The 20,360-nt window shown below is 37.0% G+C and overlaps 1 protein-coding gene across 13 annotated transcripts in view; it reads right to left on the bottom strand.

Moving 5' to 3' along the window:
- The window catches only part of smc6 (structural maintenance of chromosomes 6), a 91,422-nt gene that overhangs the window by 63,348 nt on the left and 7,714 nt on the right, over window positions 1–20,360 (bottom strand). For 6 of the 13 annotated variants that reach the window (XR_012393195.1, XR_012393196.1, XM_073928077.1 and 3 more), the window contains exons 9-18: window positions 18,309–18,428; window positions 18,142–18,237; window positions 17,467–17,613; window positions 13,524–13,612; window positions 13,180–13,344; window positions 10,305–10,483; window positions 8,111–8,312; window positions 7,917–8,031; window positions 7,179–7,342; window positions 2,354–2,489 (exon numbers count right to left, since the gene is read on the bottom strand). Coding sequence is in view for 10 of the 13 variants with exons in the window: in XM_073928077.1 (XP_073784178.1) it covers window positions 2,354–2,489; window positions 7,179–7,342; window positions 7,917–8,031; window positions 8,111–8,312; window positions 10,305–10,483; window positions 13,180–13,344; window positions 13,524–13,612; window positions 17,467–17,613; window positions 18,142–18,237; window positions 18,309–18,428 (1,413 nt within the window). In the remaining 3 variants the exon portion in view is untranslated. Of the gene's footprint in view, window positions 1–2,353; window positions 2,490–7,178; window positions 7,343–7,916; window positions 8,032–8,110; window positions 8,313–10,304; window positions 10,484–13,179; window positions 13,348–13,523; window positions 13,613–17,466; window positions 17,614–18,141; window positions 18,238–18,308; window positions 18,429–20,360 lie in introns of all 13 variants that reach the window. The other 7 variants (XR_012393194.1, XM_073928075.1, XM_073928076.1 and 4 more) reach the window with 2 other exon arrangements.

Here is a 20,360-nt window from a genome sequence, read left to right as displayed (position 1 = left end):
ACTGAATTCAGGCAATTCCGCCTCGCCTTCAAAATGCAGCCAGCTGCACTGAATGAGCGTTCTCTCGTACCACTTGTTGTAGGAATGAACAAGATTCTCCTCGCAAGCTGCTGCAGTCGTGTAAATAAGCGATCTTGTTTCTCTAGAACGATAGCAGATTTTCCTCTGATGACTCCTCTAACTAAAACTGTGAACAGTAGGCTACTCTTGCACTTCATTCATTTTTTGAGCGTCTCATCTTCCCATTCTGCAAAGCCCACTCTCAGCTTTTTTTTCCGCTGGTCCACTGCCATGTCCCGCAACATCCACCCGCAACCCACCCGCAATAAATCATAATGTATGTTTTTATTACCCGACCCGCAGCGCCCACGGATATAACCGCCATCCGCGCAACACTATCGCCCACTGAAAGCTAAGCAGGGCTGTGCTTGGTCTGTACCTGGATGGGAGACCACATGGGAAAGCTAGGTTGTTGACATAAGTGGTGTTAGTACGACCAGCAGGGAGCGCTTAACTTGCAGTCTGTGTGGGTCCTAACACCCCAGTATATTGATGGGTACTCTATCCACTTGTTAAGTGGTAACGTGTTGGTGACGTACAGTTGAAGTCAGAATTATTAGCCCCCTTTTGAATTAATTTTTTATTTATTTCCCAAATTATGTTAAACAGAGCAAGGAAATTTTCACAGTATGTCAGATAATATTTTTCTCTTCTGGAAAAAGTCTTATTTGTTTTATTTTGGCTAGATTAAAAGCAGTTATTAAAGTTTAAAAAAAAACATTTTTGGGACAAAATTATTAGCCCCTTTAAGCCAATTTTTTTTCAATAATCTACAGAAGAAACCATCATTATACAATAACTTGCCTAATTACCCTAACCTGCCTAGTTCACCTTATTAACCTAGTTAAGCCTTTAAATGTCACTTTAAGCTGTATAGAAGTGTCTTGAAAAATATCAAGTAAAATATTATTTACTGTCATCATGGCAAAGATAAAATAAATCCGTTATTAGAAATAGGTTATTAAAACTATTTTGCTTAGAAATGCGCTGAAACAAACTTCCCTCCATTAAACAGAAATTGGTGAAAAAAATAAACAGGGGCGCTAATAATTCAGGGGGGCTAATAATTCTGACTTCAACTGTATGTAATACTGTTTACGGGTCCAAGCCACCATTCATTTGAGTTGAGAAATCATTATTTTATGATCACTTTTTATTCATATCACACATTAAAGATAATTTTATATAAAGTCATAGTGTACACAACAATCTCTGGGCTTGCTGGATAACAAATACCAAAATTTTAACAATTTTTAAAAACAGTTATCACTTTCTGGCCATTGGATATTAAGCATGGACATATATATTGCGATCGTGATTTTCAAAAGTATTAAATCGCTTTGTAAACATTTATTATTACCATTTCATGAGTCTCCTCATTCAGATGAATAGAGCGCTTGGACCCGGAAGCCGCTTCGCGTGACGTCACACTTATCAAGCAGATACTGCTCAGTGAGTGCCATCTTTAGGATGAGACACTAAAAATCCCAGGATGTACTTCGAAAAGATAAGGGGTTTAACCCTGGCATCCTGAGCAAATTTGTCTTGCACAATATGGCTGCCATCGTGTTATCCAGGTGGATGCTGCACCCTGGTGGTGAATGAGGAAATTCCCCTCAAAAATGTGTAAAGCGCTTTGAATAAGGAATTATTATTATTTATTATTAATATTATTTAGGCGTATAGTATGTGAATTGGGAGCCAAAAACATATTTATTCTATACCAGCAGGTGGCGATTATGAACAGCACTAATGTAATAACTGTAAACAAAGCAGCACTACACCATCAACTTTGAAGAGGTCCTGTTTTGCAGCTTTTTACAAGAAGTAAAATTATCTCTGATGTGCCTAGAGGGATGTATATGAAGTTTCAGCTCAAAATACCACACGAAAGATGTTATATAACTCTTTGAAACTGACCGTTTTAGGCTTTGATTCTATTTGTGACATTTTGGTGACTGTCGCTTTAAATTCAAATGAGATTGTGCTCTTTTCAAAAGAGGGCGAAGCTACAAATGCCTTTGTGTCAGCATAGTGGCAGATTCAAAAACAAGACTGACGTCCTATGTTAATGAGGAAGAGATGGTCACTAATGGACGGGGCTTTCCCGCTCTGATGACACATACAAAGGGAGAATGTCAATCAAAGTGTTCCTGCAAGTATGATTATAAAAAGTAAACAAAATACATTTTTACCATTAAAAGCTGATTATATTCACACATTGTTGCTAATTAACTTTATACATGTACGATAGTTGAAAACGGCTAATTGTGTAGCCTGTGCATGTCAATACCTGATTCTTTTTGCAGGCCATGATAACACTACGCAATTTCTCCTCCATGAGCTGAATGTCCTCCTTCACAGAGCAGGAGTGAAGCTGGAAGCGTAAAAGCTGAGCCTGAATGTTCTCCAGCTCTCCGTTCACTAGACTGTAAATCAGGACAGAGGAGCACGTATAGTCAAGCCAAAAAGTATTCAAACACTAGATATTGTTAATGATATTCCTCAGTAGTGCAGGACACTAATTGCCCGTTTCCACTGAGTGGTATAGTACGGTACGGTTCGGTACGCTTTTATGGCCGTTTCCACTGTTTACCGAACCAAACCGTACCGTACCACTTTTTCGGCACCCTTTCAAAAGGGTCCCAAAAACGAGAAAGGGTAGCAAAAGGTGGAGCTACACGCGCAACCGAACGCTGATTGGTTACCGAGATACGTCACGAGCTTGTGGAGCTATACAGAATGTAAACAAAGGATCCGCCATGTTCTAATACACAGCCGAGAGATTACATGGATATAACGTTACTATACGCATAAAATAACCAGCCATGGATGACCCGGGCTCAAACAAACCATGTCGTCGTCTTGATGAACAGACACAATGCAAAGAAGAACAAAATCTGCAGTGTCCTGTTGTTGCTTTACGAGCCTGTCTAAAAGTGCGAGCGGTATTCGCTTTCTTCCGGGAGCGCACGATCGTGTCTATATTTGATATAACAAACTTCTTGAGCTGATGATAATAACGTGTAACGTTACGTGATTGTTGAAGTGTCTCCATCATCTGATCCATTCAGAAAGAAAAGGACAAGTGTGAGAGTAAAGCGCGGAAAAAAAGGAAAAACCCTGCAAAACACAGGTGCAAAAGTGTTTACCGACCTGAATCATTAACAAACTGCCATGATTATCTTTGCCTTTTGGACTATTATGAACTAGGAATGACAAAGACTCTCTAACAGAGTTTGCATGTGCTGGTGAAGATTACAGACATAGATGAGAGGTTTGCTCTGACTGTGGGCTATATTGCGTGTGTTTTTGAACTGAAATAAGTACTAAATGTATGATGTTTGTAGTTTTTCTGTAATTAATAATATATCGCAGACCGTAAGGGTCTGTATGTGTTCTTATATGTTGGATTTATGTATTTATTTAATATAATTACAGACGTTACAGTAGCCTATTTTGCATTGATCTGCAGTTATAATAAACTCTTGTTCATAGAAAAGTTAGTAATAAACATTTATAAACAAGTATTTATGTGTATAAAGCATCTGTTTTGTCAGAAGTGCTTCTCATATGATATGTAAACGACCCGTACAGCCTTACTGTAGACATTTATTCGAGCGACCATGACGTTGACTTAAACTTTGTCGTACACCACACCCACCAAAAAGGGTACACTTTGTGGTAGAAACGCAAGCCTGATAAAGGTGACCCGTACCGACCCGAACCGTACCGTACTGTACCAGTCAGTGGAAACGAGCCATAAGGTCAAGGGGTCATCATCCCTTTTACTGGAGATCTACCTTCCTGCAGATTTCAGTTGACCAAACCCAGACCAAACACACCTGTTTGTAATTATCAAGGGGCTTCTTCGGGTGCTAATTAATTGGTTCAGGTGTGTTTGAACTGAATTCTGCATGAAGGTAGCTCTCCAGGAGCAGGGTTGGTGACCCCTGCTATAGTCTATTTGTGTAAATGAGGATAGAAGAATAAAGTAAACTGTTATATATAATATTCAAACATAATTTGAGTCACTTTATACACTTTGCACTTATGAGTTTAGTAAATGTTTTTACTAACTGGAAATCCAAACCATTTCCCAATCAAAGTATACGGTTGCCAACTTAGTGCATTAAAAGACCAAACTACCAAATAATACCTGTCAAGAGGACATCTGCTTTATGCAAATGACAAGTGCGGATGCTAGCCAATCATGTTTGTGCAGTACCAGAAAATAGCAGTATGTCAAAAAGGAGGAAAAGTTTATTATTATTTACAAGATGTAAAATTATCTCTGATGTGCCTAGAGGGATGTATATGAAGTTTCAGCTCAAAATACCATGTGGAAAATGTTTGAAACTCTTTGAACTGACCCTTTAGGCTTTGATCCTAATTGTGGCATTTTGGTGACTGTCACTTTAAATTCAAATGAGAATGTGTGGTTTTTAAAAGAGGGCGGAGCTACAAATGCTTTTGTGTCAGCATAGTGGCAGATTAAAAAACAAGACTGACGTCCTATGTTAATGAGGGAGAGATGGTCACTAATGGGCGGGGCTTTCCCCCTCTGATGACATGTACAAAGAGAGAATGTCAAAGTATTTCTGTAGACTGTTTTTTATTAAGTCTGATTATAAAAAATTCTAATTAATTTATTTTTTCCCATTAGCTGGTTATATTCAAAGACTGCTGCCACACAACAGTGTTTAAACCAAGCGGCAACCTTCCGCTCTCCCTCAGGAAGCCAATACGGAAGCAACTAAAACTGCAATTCATCCGAAATTCCGCTAGTCCTGGCCGCTCCGGGCTCCAAAACAGAGCAAATTTCAATTGAGCCCACTGTTAGAATGGCCAACTTTACAGCAGAAAAAAAGGTGTTTACAGCCTGGTACAATAAAAGATTTTGGTTAATACAGCTAATATTACCCTTCATGACAACTGTGAGGGGGGTGAACTCATCCGTTTCCTTTATATTAAGTTATATTAAGTTTGCATAATTAAGGGCGTGGCCACTTGAGTGACAGCTAGGTCTCGTTGGTCACCGTCACGTCCAAGTGTGCCGCAAGCCTACGTTTGAGTGAAGGTTTCGGCCGTTAGATCGCCCCCTGGGGGCTGGCTGCAGTACAAGTCATAAAGCCCGCCTCCTCCGTGTTAATGAAGGAGACTTGAGCCCAAATAAAAAAAAATATTACACTTGCAATAAAATGTCCTGAAAGATAGTTCTGGTCGATTAAGGCACTGGTTATTGTGCTGAAATAGGTGCAGATCTTCATTTTTGTAAACAGTTTGTTTTTAGCAGTAATTTAATGCTGGGCGTGTCATCGTGATTGACAGCTGTGATTGACAGTTTCTCAAAGCGCAGCGTCTGAGCTTCGGCAGGAGACTGAAGTAGACTGAAATGTTATTATTCGATTTCTGTGTTATTTTACCATGACAAAATGAGTTCAGCAGTAAACTATAGTTTCTGACATACATGATCCTGGTGGAACACTGTTTATTCCCTAAGTTCAGGGCTTTTTTCGGGCTTTATTAGTTTGCTGATACACGCCTAGCCACCCAGATAGCAAAACACAGTTCCGGCTAGATTCTCGCCTGCCGGAGACTTATCTCTTAGAGCTCAGACTGACTAATGTTACCTCTGCTGGACCTACTCCGGATGCCTGGACTCACTGCCCGATTCCAGTCTGAGTCAATCGAGCCAGATGCGGCGGCCGAGCGAGCAGGCGCTGCCGCATGCGAGCCGGAATCAGCCCGCGACGCCGCGAGTAAGTTATGCGCTGCGGCCTGGAGCTGGCGCGATTGAATATATAAAACCCTCATATTTGTTAACGTTATTACATCCATTTGTGTTGATATGACAGCAAACGCATGCTGAGAAGTTCGGGGGGCGTGGTTTATTTTACATAAAGCGTTTGATTGGAAGCTCGACTCCGCTCATTTTCGCGGCTCCTCCTCTGGCTCCATCAGACAATCCTTCTGCGCATGTCAAGGCTCCAATTTCAGCAGTCTTTTGCGACAGTTTGTGCCCGTCAAGCAGGCGTTTTGCCCTCAAGGCGTTCAATGGGAAAAAGGGCTGTCGCGTCGTCCATATTTTTTACAGTCATTGGTCACGTCACCTCAGCTGAATCCTGCAGATTAGCCACTGAACTCGGCATATTTATCGTATTTCTGTGTTGTTTTATGTGGCTTTACACAGTCAACCGCCTTTCGGACTTGTTTCCAACAATTATTATATGGCAAGCAATGCTGAGAGCACTTAATTGTGCTCACAAAACATTCAAGTGGGCTCCGTTTTACATGTGAGTAAAGATATACTTATATACCATCTCTATACATGTATTTGTTTTATTTAAGATCATTTATCGTTTATATTTATATTTAGAGCTGTAATGCACTTCAGAATATGTCAGATTGATTAGCTGTAGACTCTAGAACAGTCATCTGAAGTGTTGTCATACAGTGTTATGCTGGATTTCATCAATAGTCTTACATTAACTAACACAGACTATATCTGAAGTGTTTGTAAGTAATTCGTGTTTTCCTCCTGTTGAAAAACGTCATAAGAACAATGTTTAGTGGCTCAATGTATTACAGCAGTGTTTTTAAAAGTCTAAACACTTTATTGATATAGTGTACAACCAAGCACAAGTGGTCAGAATACAAACGAGTCACAGGTGATGATAACGTATTAAGCATTCTCTCAAAGTAAAGTGTGTCTGAACCAGGTCCAAGCTAAATGCCAGCAGGTGTCTGTAGCTCTGCTCACTCTCCGCCTCTTTGCCCTTGTTTGGTATCCCGCCGTGGGTTTGATGACGCACGAACAAATTGGCGACGGTTGGCCGCGCATACTTGTGGCTTCTTTTGCGCTCTTTAGAAACCTATGGGTGACGTCACGGATACTACGTCCATATATTTTACAGTCTCTATGGTTTAAACCCCTTATAAAACAAAAAGTCCCCTTTATAGGTGTCTGAATTTTTTTTATAACTGTCCAGTATATTCAAGCAGAAGTAGCCTCATACATGTCTGGTGTTTATGTGGAAAATGCTTGACATTAATATACTCCAGGAAAACTATACTAGTGGCAGATGCTGCTTTATGTAGGTGAAGTTTACACTTGCCTTATTTCTGCTTCTGGGTCTCCACCAAGATATTTGACCAGAACTTCATGTTCAGGGGTGTAATAGCGATTGGTGAAAACCTGATCACCATCTGCAGTGAAGGCCTCGCGGCAATTCTTTGGTGGTCTTGAGCCCTGCATGACCTTCCTGGCACGAGCTTTTTCCTGTTATAAAACAAATCATTTTATGAAAAGTAAATAAAATCTAAAAATAATTTTAAAATTTGTATTATTTATATAAAATTGTATTTTTTATTTATTATAAATGCTTTTATACTGTATACTAACATTAAACAATATTTAGAATGTTTTATTGTTTATTACTTAGGCGACACGGGGCACAGTAGGTAGTGCTGTCGCCTCACAGCAAGAAGGTCGCTGGTTTGAGCCTCAGCTGGGTCAGTTGGCATTTCTGTCTGGAGTTTCCATGTTGGGTGCTCTGGTTTCCTCCACAAGTCCAAAAACATGTGGTACAGGTGAATTGGGTATGCTAAAATTGTCCATAGTGTATGTGTGTTCCCCAGAGTTGGGTTGCAGTTGCAGTTGGAAACCAGAGCATCAGGAGGAAACCCACGCAAACGCAGGGAGAACATGCAAACTCCACACAGAAACACCAACTGACCCAGCCGAGGTTCAAACCAACAACCTTCTTGCTGTGAGGCGACAGCACTACCTAATGCCCCACTGCATCGCCCTAAAAATGCATATCATAATATCATAATTAGTGTAGATGACTTACTCTGATGACCAGAATGCTCTCAATGCTCCTCATGTCAATAAGACAGTTTGCTATGACCGGGTTCTCGATATTAAGGCAGTCCAGCACTGATGGAAACTCAGGATGATGGACTCCACTGACAACAAAACATATAAAAATAATACTTAACAAGACTCCAGAATCTTCCATTTCTGGGCTTTTCTGAAATGTCTTACCGGCCTTGAAGATTATAAACATGGTCTGTGAATGGACACACCATTATCTGAGGCCTGTTGCCTTTGTAGAAATACTGCGACATCAATCCCTGAAGGACTTTTTCATCCTTGTAATTGTCACAGCAAAAGCTTTTCAAAAAAAATCCTAAGCAACACTCTACAGCCAAGGTTAAAGTGGGATCTTTTAGACTGATGCATGCACCTGATGAAGAAAAAGAAGAAAAAAAAATCAACAATGAAGGCAAATTGTGATTTGTTTTTGATTTGATAAGGCCAACTCACATGGCACAGATTTAAGGCAATAAAACAAGTGTGTCTGAGTTTGTTGGATCAGTGTGTCTGTCTGTGTGTGATGACGTTGATCAGTTTGTTTTCACCTGACTGAACAGGTTCAATCTGCGTTTGTGGATAAAGACTTAATCTGCTCAGGGGCCAGGAAGGCTTCACGTAAATTTCTTGTTAACCCCGAGAAGGATCATTTAATTCATTATTTAAGGCATTTTGAACACAATTGTTTGTGCCATGTGAATTAAAGGAATACTCTACTTTTAAACTCATTTTAGACTCATTTTAGTGTTGAGTTTTACAATTTTTAAATCCATTCAGTCGATCTCCGGGTGTGTTGAGTATTTTTAGCTTAGCAAAAATCATTGAATCGGATTAGACCATTAGCATCTCCTTTAAAAATTTCAAAGAGAGATTTAATAATTTTCCTGTTTAAAGCTTGACTGTTCTGTAGGTATATTGTGTAATAAGACCAATGGAAAAATAAAAGTTGTTATTTTCAAGGTCGCTTTGACGAGATGCTAATGATCTAATTTAACTCAATGATTTATGTTAAGCTAAGCCCACTCCATTTTTTTTTTTTTTTTGAAAGTAAGCTCATTTTACAGCTCCTCTAGAGTCAAAGAGTTCAGTTTTACAATTTTTTTAATCCATTCAGTTGATTTCTGGATCTAGCTGGAACATTTTTACCTTAGCATTGATCATTGAATCAGATTAGATAAGTATTTCGTTTAAAAACAACAACAAAAAAGAGTTATAATAATATTTTTGTTTAAAGCTTGACCCTTCTGTAGTTACACTATGTAATAAGACCAATAAAAATTTTAAAGTTGCTATTTTCTAGGTTGCATTGGCAGGATGCTAATGGTCTAATCTGATTGAACAAGTTATGCTAAGCTAAGCTAAATGTGCTCCTGACAGACTCTGCTCTCTGTTTTTGAACGTAGGCTTATTATATATATATATATATATATATATATATATATATATATATATATATATATATATATATATATATATATATATAGTTACCATTTTAGAATCCATTAAGTTGATCTCAGGGTCTGACAGGAGCATTTTTAGCTTAGCATAGATCATTGAATGGGACTAGACCAGGCATGATCAACCCTGTTCCTGGAGATCGACCTTCCTGCAGATTTCAGTTGCAACCCATATCAAACACACCTGCCTGTAATTATCAAGTGTGGTTCAGGTCCTAATTAATTGGTTCAGGTGTGTTTGATCAGCGTTGGAGCTGAACTTTGCAGGAAGGGCGATCTCCAGGAGCAGGGTTGAGCATCACTGGACTAGACCATTAGCATCTCGCTCAAAATGTTCAATACAGAGTTTCGATAATTTTCCTGTTTAAATTTGACTCTTCTGTGGTTCCATCATGTAATAATACCAGTGGGAAATGAAAAGTTACTATTTTCTGGATTGCTCTGACGAGACGTTAACGGTCTAATTCGATTCAATGACTTATGCTAAGCTAAGCTAAAAGTGTTCCCAGACCCAGCTCCACCCTTTTTGAAAGTAGGCTCAATTCACAGCTCTCCTAAAGATTAGGAGTTTGGTTGTAGTATATTTGAATTCATTCAGCTGATCTCTGGGTCGGACGAGAGCCTTTTTAGCTTAGCATAGATCATCGAATCAATTTGGACCATTAGCATCTGGCTCAAAAATATTTTTTTAATTGTTTTGATTATTATCCTGTTTAAAGCTCGTCTCTTCTGTAATTACATTGTGTACTAAGAATGGTGAAAAATGAAAAGTTGTTATTTTCTAGGTAGCTAGTGTAAATGCTAATGGTCTAATCCGATTCAATGCTTTATGCTAAGCTAAGCTAAAAGTGCTCCCTCCCCAAGCTGGAGATCAGCTCAAAAGATTTTAAAAATGGTAAAAACCTCACCTATTGGTCCCACAGGTTTCTTCTTGAATCGCCCCTGAGCGAAGGCTTTGTTGATGGACTCCATCAATTCTGGCATGTGATCACCAAACCGCCTCAGTCTGTTAGATCTGCTGGCCATCAGCTGCTTTTTTCTCTTCGATTTGGACTCCAGAGAGGCTTTTATGTTCTTTTCCTCCATGCTAAAAAAATGAAGAAAATTTAATTTAAAAATGTAGAATTTATGATTACAGCAAAAATAAATATCACCTACAGACGGTTCAGTCCGGTTTAGTGTAATATATATATTTTTTTGCCCCAGTCATAATTTAGAATTAACAGACTTCACCACAATTTACTCTTTTTTTTCTTTTTGCAAGCTCAGTTTTAAAAGAAATTATATTTTAAAATGATTCACTAAAGAAATGTCAGTTCTGTTCTCATTTATTCACCCTCCACTAGTTTGAGTTTCTTTTTATTCTGTTCTCTCCGCTATGACATTACACATGCTGAATCTTTTCACACTACTTTACACTCACCTATTCATGAGGTGTGCATTCTTGGTTTGCTTTCTAGATGCTTGAATGTTTTATCTATTTTAAATGTTTTACTTTGAATGGTTCAATTTTACTGTTATTATTAACTGTTTTTATATCTGTATCTTTGTTGTGTATAGCTTTTTGAGAATTAAGTTTTAAAGGTGCTAAATAAAAAATTATTATTATTATTATAAAAATATATATACAGTTGAAGTCAGAGTTATTAGCCCCCCTTTGAATTTTTGTTGCTTTTTTAAATATTTCCCATATTATATTTAAAAGCAAGGAAATTTTCACAGCATGTCTGATAATGTTTTTTCTTCTGGAGAAAGTCTTATTTGTTTTACTTCAGCTAAAATAAAAGCTGTTATTAATTTTTTAAACACCATTTTAAGGACAAAATTATTAGCCCCTTTAAGCTAACTTTTTTTTCTATAGTCTACAGAACAAACCATCGTCATACAATACCTTGCCTAATAACCCTAACCTGACTGGTTAACCTAATTAACCTAGTTAAGCCTTTAAATGTCACTTTAAACTGCATAGAAGTGCCTTGAAAAATATCTAGTAAAATATTATTTATGGTCATCATGGCAAAGATAAAACAAATCAGTTATTAGAAATAGGTTATTAAAACTATAATGTTTAGAAATGTGTTAAAGAAATCTATTCTCTGTTGAACAGAAATAGGGGAAAAATAAACAGGGGTCTAATAATTCAGGGGGGCTAATAATTCTGACTTCAACCGTATACTGAAGATGGTCATGAGCTTTGAGACATGACTGAAAGGATAAGATCTCGGCCTGGGAATGCCTCGGGATCCCCCCGGAGGAGCTGGAGGAAGTGTCTGGGGAGAGGGAAGTCTGGGGTTCTTTCCTAAGAAAGACCTGCGACCCGGCCACGGAAAAGCGGTATAAAAAGAATGAATGAATGAATGAATGATATACTGAAGAATTTTAGGAAAAATAGCTGATTTTTTTCAACATTCTTCAGAATATCTTGTTTTGTGAAATTCATAAACATTTAGAACCACTTGAATGTGAGTAAATGGTAAAAAAATAATAACTTGGGTGAACTATTCCTTTACATCCTCATCATCATATTACATTACATCATCATCATCACGCCCTATTAGGGTTAAAGCATTCCATTATAGCCCAGCTAAAGCAAACATATGTACTTTAATGCATACCTACCAACGCTCCTCTTTTTCCCGGGAGTCTCCTGTATTTTAGACCCATCTCCTGCCACCCCCCCATTTTACTTCTCCAGGAAAACTCCTGTAATTTCACCCCCACAGCAGTCCTCAGCTTTTTGGTAGTCTAACAAACCCCCTGGTTGCCAATTTTGGTATAGTATCCGATTACAGTTACAAACACCACAGTACAGTTAACCTACTAACCGGGTTCTCAACAGTGTTATTTAGACACCTCACCCAAAACACCGGTCTCCTGGATTTTCAGAGACAAATCTTGGCAGGTATGCTTTAATGTATTATTCATGAGCTTCATTCAATATACAGTGGGGAAAATTTGTATCGAACACATCACCATTTTTCTAAAAAAAACATTTTAAAAGGTGCTGTTGACTTGAAAATTTCACCAGATGTTGGTTAAAAGCAAATAATTCTATATATGCAAGGAAAACAAAACTAATTTGTTTTTGCAGATGAAGTTAGGTAATATTTATATTAATAATATGAAAAGACACAGGGAAAAAGTTTTGAACAACACATGAAGAAAGGGAGGTGTAGAAAGGGAGTGAAAGCCCAGACAGTAGCTTAAATCTCTCAGTTGTTCTTCAGTAACTCTCTGCCCTTCCTCATTGTCAATGAATATCAGCTGCTTCAGTCTAACATCTACATTAGCAGGAGGACGAAGATGAAACCAGAGTTGACATTTCAGCAAGACAATGATTCAAACACAGCCAAGTAAACTTTCAAATGCTTTCAGAGAAAGAAAATGAAGCTGTAGAATGGCCCAGCCAATCCCTTGACTTGAATCCAATAGACAATAGAAATTTAAGATTAGATTTGACCCACAGAACCATCAAGACACTTACTGTACACTCTGTAGAAGTCTGTGAAAAACTCGTTTGAGCAACGCATGTGACTTCATTCTCCATATGAGAGACCATTAGTGTCAGTAGTTCAGCACTTTCTCCTTGTGTCATACTATTGTTATTACACAGATTTTTCAGATTTTTTATTGGTATGTTTGTATTATTTGAGTTTTTGAAAGTCAACAGCTCTTTTAGAAATATTACTCCCAGGAAAAAAACATGACATGTTCAAAGCTTATTACCCCACTTTACCTTTGAGTCTGATAATTCGCATACATGATAAAGCTGCCAGTCTTTACCTGAGTTTATCGTATTCCTCTCTTCCTTTATGTAGAGCTTGTTGTCTGTCCTTAATCTCTTGATTCAGAGCTCTGGACTCTGTCTCAAGCTTTTCCAGCTGGTTTTTCAAGGCAGATATTTTTTTAAGATGCTGCATGTGCTCGGCCTCTTGGCGGTTTCTGCTGCTGCTAGAACAGTGACAGTAGTCAATTACTCCAGCTAATTGACTCATGTAGATATGCATATGCAAATAAAGCTGGACAGTTGCAAACAAAAATCTCCAAAGCAAATTATGTTGATGTTAAATAACACACAGGGAAGAACAGCCTAAAATTAAAGTTGTTCCCTCAATAAATGGACTCACCCATGACTTATTTTGTGAATTCTCTCCTGAAGAAGGCATTGCTCCTTTTTTAACTGTTTCAATTTATTCTCAGCGCGGAAGTAAACCACCTGAAAAACTGGCACTCTAAAAACCTATACAAACTCTTGACAGATCAACAAAAACCCTGTTCAAAACTTAAAGGAGCAGCTCACCCATAAATTAAAGCCATGTAATCTTTTATTTATTCTACAGTGCATTCGTATCTCCAATGACAAGAATCACAAGAGCGGACAAACAATTAGCATGAATTAGCTAAATGAGCTATAATGTAAGGGCTGCACAATATATAAAAAAAGTATAAGCAAAATACGTATCACAGACAACAGCGATAAATGAAATGTATTTTATGTGCTAACTTGCCAAGCATTTGTGTTTCGCATGCATACTGTAGGTTGTTTATCCAAATTGGACCAATCAGATGGGGTCTTGCTATCTGTACACTGTATCTGCGCCTGCTCTTCTCGCATAAATCCAGAGGCCACTATCGACTGACTGACCAATCGACTGACCCACCTTTCTCCTTCCCTAAACCCAACCTATAGTGTTTTTAAAAGTACTGATTGACCAGCGCCAACCCACCTCCCTAAACCCAACCAATAGTGTTTTCAAAAGCACTGATTTACCAGCGCCCACCCACTTCCCTAAACCAAACCAATAGTGTTTTCAAAAGCACTCATTGACCAATGCCCACCCACTCCCCTAAATCCAACCAATAGTGTTTTCAAAAGCACTTGTTGACCAGCGCCAACCCACTTCCCTAAACCAAACCAATAGTGTTTTAAAAATCACTGATTGACCAGCGCGACCTAGATTGGGGCGTGCCTTCAGCGCACCTGATGCTGGTCGGCACCCTTATTTAAACCCCGGCAGAGAGTTTGTCGGGGCGCTGTCCATTCACTTGGCAGTTGGCCAGAGCCGCGCTCCTATTTGGGCATTATGCTTTGTTTCATATTCATACACTATCACTGACAACATCTACCGCATCCATACATTTGCATTTCACACTGATTGAACATACTAATACTGATATTTTGATTATATAATTTAAATTGAGTTAAATAAATCTTCTTTTTAATTATACTTATCCTTGTCGTCTCCCTTATTATGTTACATCCCTGAGCCAGGTGTAACACAACCAATAGTGTTTTCAAAAGCACTGATTGACCAGAGTCTACCCACTTCTCTAAACCCAACCAATAGTGTTTTCAAAAGCACTGACTGACCAGCACTCACCCACTTCCCTTAACCTGACCAACAGTGTTTTCAAACAGTGCGTTCAAATGCAGAAATGTGACTTATTCTTGAAATAATCATAAAAAGGGTGGTATTATTTATTTAATTGAATCTGGTTGAAAATTATGCAGTAAGGTATTTTTTCAATTACAATTAACTAAACGCTAACGTTTAATTGACCAAATTCACAGTTTATTTCTGTTAATTCCTACATATTTCCATGAATTCCCATATATTCACTGCAAAAAATGCTTTTCTTGCTCAGATTTTTGTCTTGTTTCTAGTCTAAATATCTAAAATGTCTTATATCAAGAAGCATTTTCTAGACAAGCAAAACATATTGTCTAGTTTTAAGAAATAGCATGCCAATATTAAGTGAGTTTTTCCATAAAACAAGCTAACTAATCTGCCAAAGGGGTAAGCAAATTAATTTTGTTTTTTCTTTTGACGTAAGATTATTTTGCTTACCCCATTGGCAGATTATGTAGCTTGATTTAAGAAAAAAACTTACTTAATATTGACATATTATTTCTTACAACAAGACAATATGTTCTTCTTGTCTAGAAAATGCTTCTTGGTTTAGGAATTTTTAGATATTTGGGCTAGAAACAAGACAAAAAATCTAAGCAAGAAAAGCATTTTTTTTTTGCTGTGTTCTCATTAGTTTCCAGCCTTGAAAATTCCCAGAATTTTGCAACCTTAATCAGAATATAAAGATAAAAGAATCTACTTAGGTCTTCAGTCATCCATAGAGTTTTGAAGTCTAAATGTTTTAGCCTGAATTAATTTAATAATATCATCAAAATATCAATTATCTGATTACTGTAATATCATTATATGAATAAATTGTTTTTAAAAGTATCTAAAAAAATTTGCATTTTCCAGAGAAATGTTATATTGCAAAATATTGACAATAATACTCTACAAAAATATTGCATATAACAGATGAATCCAGGTATTGTGCAGCCCTACTGTATTATTAATGTCTTATCATAATAATAGTCTTTTTAGGACCTCAAAAATTTTTTATTTTTTTTTGACGAAAAACATAAGGGAGTGAAATATTTGTTTTTGGGTGAAATACTCCTTCAAGAATAACAATAACAAACAAGCAAATGTGACTGAGCTGTTATTATTTAACAAATGCTTAGCCTAACTGTTGATGTCATCATTTATATTTAAAATTTTTATTTTTATATACAGTGCTCAGAATAAATTAGAACACCCCTTACAGATCTCTTTTTTATTAATATTTTCTATACCAATAATATTTTTGCGTTTATAGGATGGTTTAGTCAGTACCAAAGCCAAATCTGGAAATAATCAAACAAAAAAAAGATCCCAGTTCAAATTTGAGGAAATGTTGAGAAAATAGTGTAAATAAAATTTTAATAAACAGGAAAAATCAAGTGAAACAAAAAATATCAAATTTAGTTGAAATTTTGTAGTTTATAACTTTTTCAAAATGTAAGTATATTATTGCTCTATTTCTAAAGGCTTTAGGTGACCAAACTCGAGCTTTAAATGAGAAATGGATAGAATTATTTTTTTTTAAAAGGGGTGTATTCATTGAGTACTCACAATGAGCACTGTGTATATGTATGTGTGTGTGTGTGTGTGTGTGTGTGTGTGTTTGTATATATATATATATATATATATATATATATATATATATATATATATATATATATATATATATATATATATATATATATATATATATATATATATATATATACAATTGAAGTCAGAATTATTAGCCCCCTGTTTATTTTTTCCCCAATTTCTGTTTAACGGAGAGAAGATTTTGTTCCACACATAATAGTTTTAATAACTCATTTCTAGTAACTTTTATTTTATTTTACCTTTGCCATGATGACAGTAAATAATATTGGACTATATATTTTTCAAGACACTTCTATACAGCTTAAAGTGACATTTAAAGGCTTAAATAGGTTAACTAGGTTAACTAGGCAGGTTAGGGGAATTAGGCAAGTTATTGTATAACGATGGTTTGTTCCATAGACTAAAGCAGGTCGCACACCAGAAGCGCCGCTCGGCGCCGCAACACGGCGCGTACATGACAGTTTAAAGTATCACACACCAGACGCGCACATTTGAATGATATTTAACATGAAACTAATCAGATGGCGCTCTGTGGCGCGGCTGAAAAATGAACTGCGTCCTGAGCCGTCGCCGGGCGCCGCCGACAGCCGCCGACTTGCGGCGCCGACTTGCGACGCCGGTGTGTGTATCCTGATAGAAACCTATGTTTAGAATTCTAAAATACATGGCGCTGCGTGGCGCAGCGCGGCGCGCCGCTTTAAGGGGCTAATAATTTTGTCCTTAAAATGGTGTTTAAAAAATTAAGAACTGCTTTTATTCTAGCCGAAATAAAACAAATAAGACTTTCTCCAGAAGAAAAAATATTATCAGACATACTGTGAAAATGTCCTTGCTCTGTTAAACATCATTTGGGAAATATAAAAAAAAAAAATTTATTCAGAGGGCGGCTAATAATTCTGACTTCAACTGTATATATATATATATATATATATATATATATATATATATATATATATATATATATATATATATATATATATATATATTTATATATATATATATATATAAATAATAAAATTGCATAAGAACTCAATTAAAAAAATAGAAAGCAAAGACATCTCACCTCCTGGCTTTTCTGTGCTTTTGTTTTGACTTTAATTTCCTCCTTCATTTTCCGGCTCTCCTCTGTGAGATGTTCCTGCTCCTCTCGAAGCGTACACAGATGTTTCTGGCTGTCCTGCAGTTTCTTCTCAGCAACAGCAACTTTGTTCTTAAAGACAAAACGATTAGTTGACAACTAATGTTTATGGGGTCAGTGATAAGACGCCTGCACAAAACTGAAAGTAAAATGTCAAAACACAGGTGAAACAATATTCCTTCCTCATTCAGAGTAACAGTTACATTCAACAGTTTTATTAACAATATATGAGAATTGCTGCTTTTTTTGACCTGTACTTTTTAAAATAAATCAGAAAACTATACTTTTTAGCATACAATTTAACAGTGGTGGGAAGACGACTGAAAAAAAATCATGCTCATTGTCATTGATTTGACTGATGTAACCACTACATGGGTTAAAACAGGTTATTTTCTTACACTTCAGTCAGAAGTATTTAACGTTTAATAGACAAGGCAGAATATTTACTTCATTAAATCATTATAGATGATTTTATATTTATTATAGTGTTATATTTATTTATATATATATATTTTATTTATTTATTTTTGCAGCTTGTAAAAAGGGGCATAATAGGTCGAAAACGTTCTACCATCAACATAAACAACTGATTATTCAGACCTGACAGAGCTGCAGCTTTTCTTCATGTTTACAATCAGCATCTTCTTTTTCGATTTGTTCCTTCAGCTGTTCAACTTGACTCTCTTTCTCTCTCACCTAAACAGAAACACGGTTTAACACAAGGTCGTCTGCAAGCAGCTTTTCACACAACTATTAATAGAGCTTACCAAAGACCACGCCATCTTCTTTTTCAGGTCCTCCAGAGTCTGTCTCATATCATCCAGAGACGACATGCGCTCATATCTTTCTTTCCTCTGCAAGAATAACTGCCTGAGATCTCTGAGACACTAAAAATAAAGATATGACCAATGTGTGATTATTAGCACAGTCCACAAAATGTGCTTTGAGGGTGAGTAAGTATGAGAAACGTTAACAGTGATGCTTAACTTTAGGGCTTGTCAATATGACAATATATACAATTGAAGTCAGAATTATTAGCTCTCAATTATTTTATTCCCCAATTTCTGTTTAACAGAGACAGGATTCTGTTCAACACATTTCTAAACATAATATTTTTAATAACTCATTTCTAATAATAATATAAACTAATAATAATTAATTAAATTAAATAATAATTAAAAATAAAATAATAATTTATCTTTGCCATGATGACAATAAACAATATTTTACTGAATATTTTTCAAAATACTAGTATTCAGCTTAAAGTGACATTTAAAGGCTTAACTAGGTTAATTTGGCAAGTCACTGTATAACAGTGCTTTGTTCTGTAGACTATCAAAAAACAAATATTGTTAAAGGGGGCTAATAATATTCACCTTAAAACGGTTTAAAAGAATTAAAAACTGCTTTTATTCTAGCCAAAGTAAAACAAATAAGACTGTCTCCGGAAGGAAAAAATATTATAGAAAATACTGTGAAAAATTCCTTAAAAACAAATTAGTGCTCCTACAGGTACTATAAAGTGATATACACTCACCGGCCACTTTATTAGGTACACCTGTCTCACTGCTCGGTAACGCAAATTTCTAATCAGCCAATTACATGGCAGCAACTCAATGCATTTAGGCACGTAGATCAAGACAATCTGCTGCCGTTCAAACGGAATCTGGCATCAGAATGGGGAAGAATCAGAATGGGGAAAGGTTATTTAAGTAACTTTGAACATGACATGGTTATTGATGGCAGACGGGCTGGTGTGAGTATTTCAGAAACTACTGATCTACTGGAATTTTCTCGCACAACTATCTCTAGGTTTAAAGAGAACGGTCTGACAAAGAGAAAATATACAGTGAGCAGCAGTTCTGTGGGTGCAAATGCCTTGTTGATGCTAAAGGTCAGAGGAAAATGGCAAGACTGGTTCCAGTTGACAGAAATGCAACAGTAACTCAAATAACCAGTCGTTATAACCGAGGTCTGCAGAAGAGCATCTCTGAACACACAACTTGTCCAACGTTGAGGCGGATGGGCTACAGCAGCAGAAGACCACACCGGTGCCACTCCTGTCAGCTAAGAACAGGAAACTGAGGCTACAATTCACACAGGCTCACCAAAATTGGACAATAGAATATTAGAAAAGCGTTGCCCGGTCTGATGAGTCTCTATTTCTGCTGCGACATTCGGATGGTAGAGTCAGAATTTGGCATCAACAACATGAAAGCATGGATCCATCCTGCCTTGAATCAACAGTTCAGGCTGATGGTGGTGGTGTAATGGTGTGGGCATATTTTCTTGGCACACTTTGGGTCTATTAGTGCCAATTGAGTATCATGTCAACGCCACAGCCTACTTGAGTATTGTTGCTGACCCAGCCCATCCCTTTATGACCACAGTGTATCCATTCTCTGAGGGCTACTTCCAGCAGGATAACACTGGTTTCTTGAACATGACAATGTGTTCACTGTACTCAAATGGCACCCACAGTCACCATTTCTTAATCCAGTAGAGCACCTTTGGGATGTGGTGAAACAGGAGATTTGCATAATGGATGTGCAGCCAACAAATCTGCAGCAACTGTGTGATGCTATCATTTCAATATGGACCAAAATCTCTGAGGAATATTTCCAGTACCTTGTTGAATCTATGCCACGAAGGATTAAGGCAGATCTGAAGGCAAAAATGGTCCAACCCGGTACCAGTAAGGTGTACCTAATAAAGTGGCCGAATATGAGATGACTTAAATTGTGATATGAGCTTTTTTGTCATATAGCCCACCCCTATTTGACTTTAAAAAACATACTGTGTACATTGTTGAATATTGA

The sequence above is a fragment of the Danio rerio genome, chromosome 17 (genome assembly GCF_049306965.1).
Source record: "Danio rerio strain Tuebingen ecotype United States chromosome 17, GRCz12tu, whole genome shotgun sequence".
NCBI lineage: Eukaryota > Metazoa > Chordata > Actinopteri > Cypriniformes > Danionidae > Danio > Danio rerio.
Note: the sequence above shows the minus strand (reverse complement) of the source record. Positions and strands in the feature narration are given on the sequence as shown.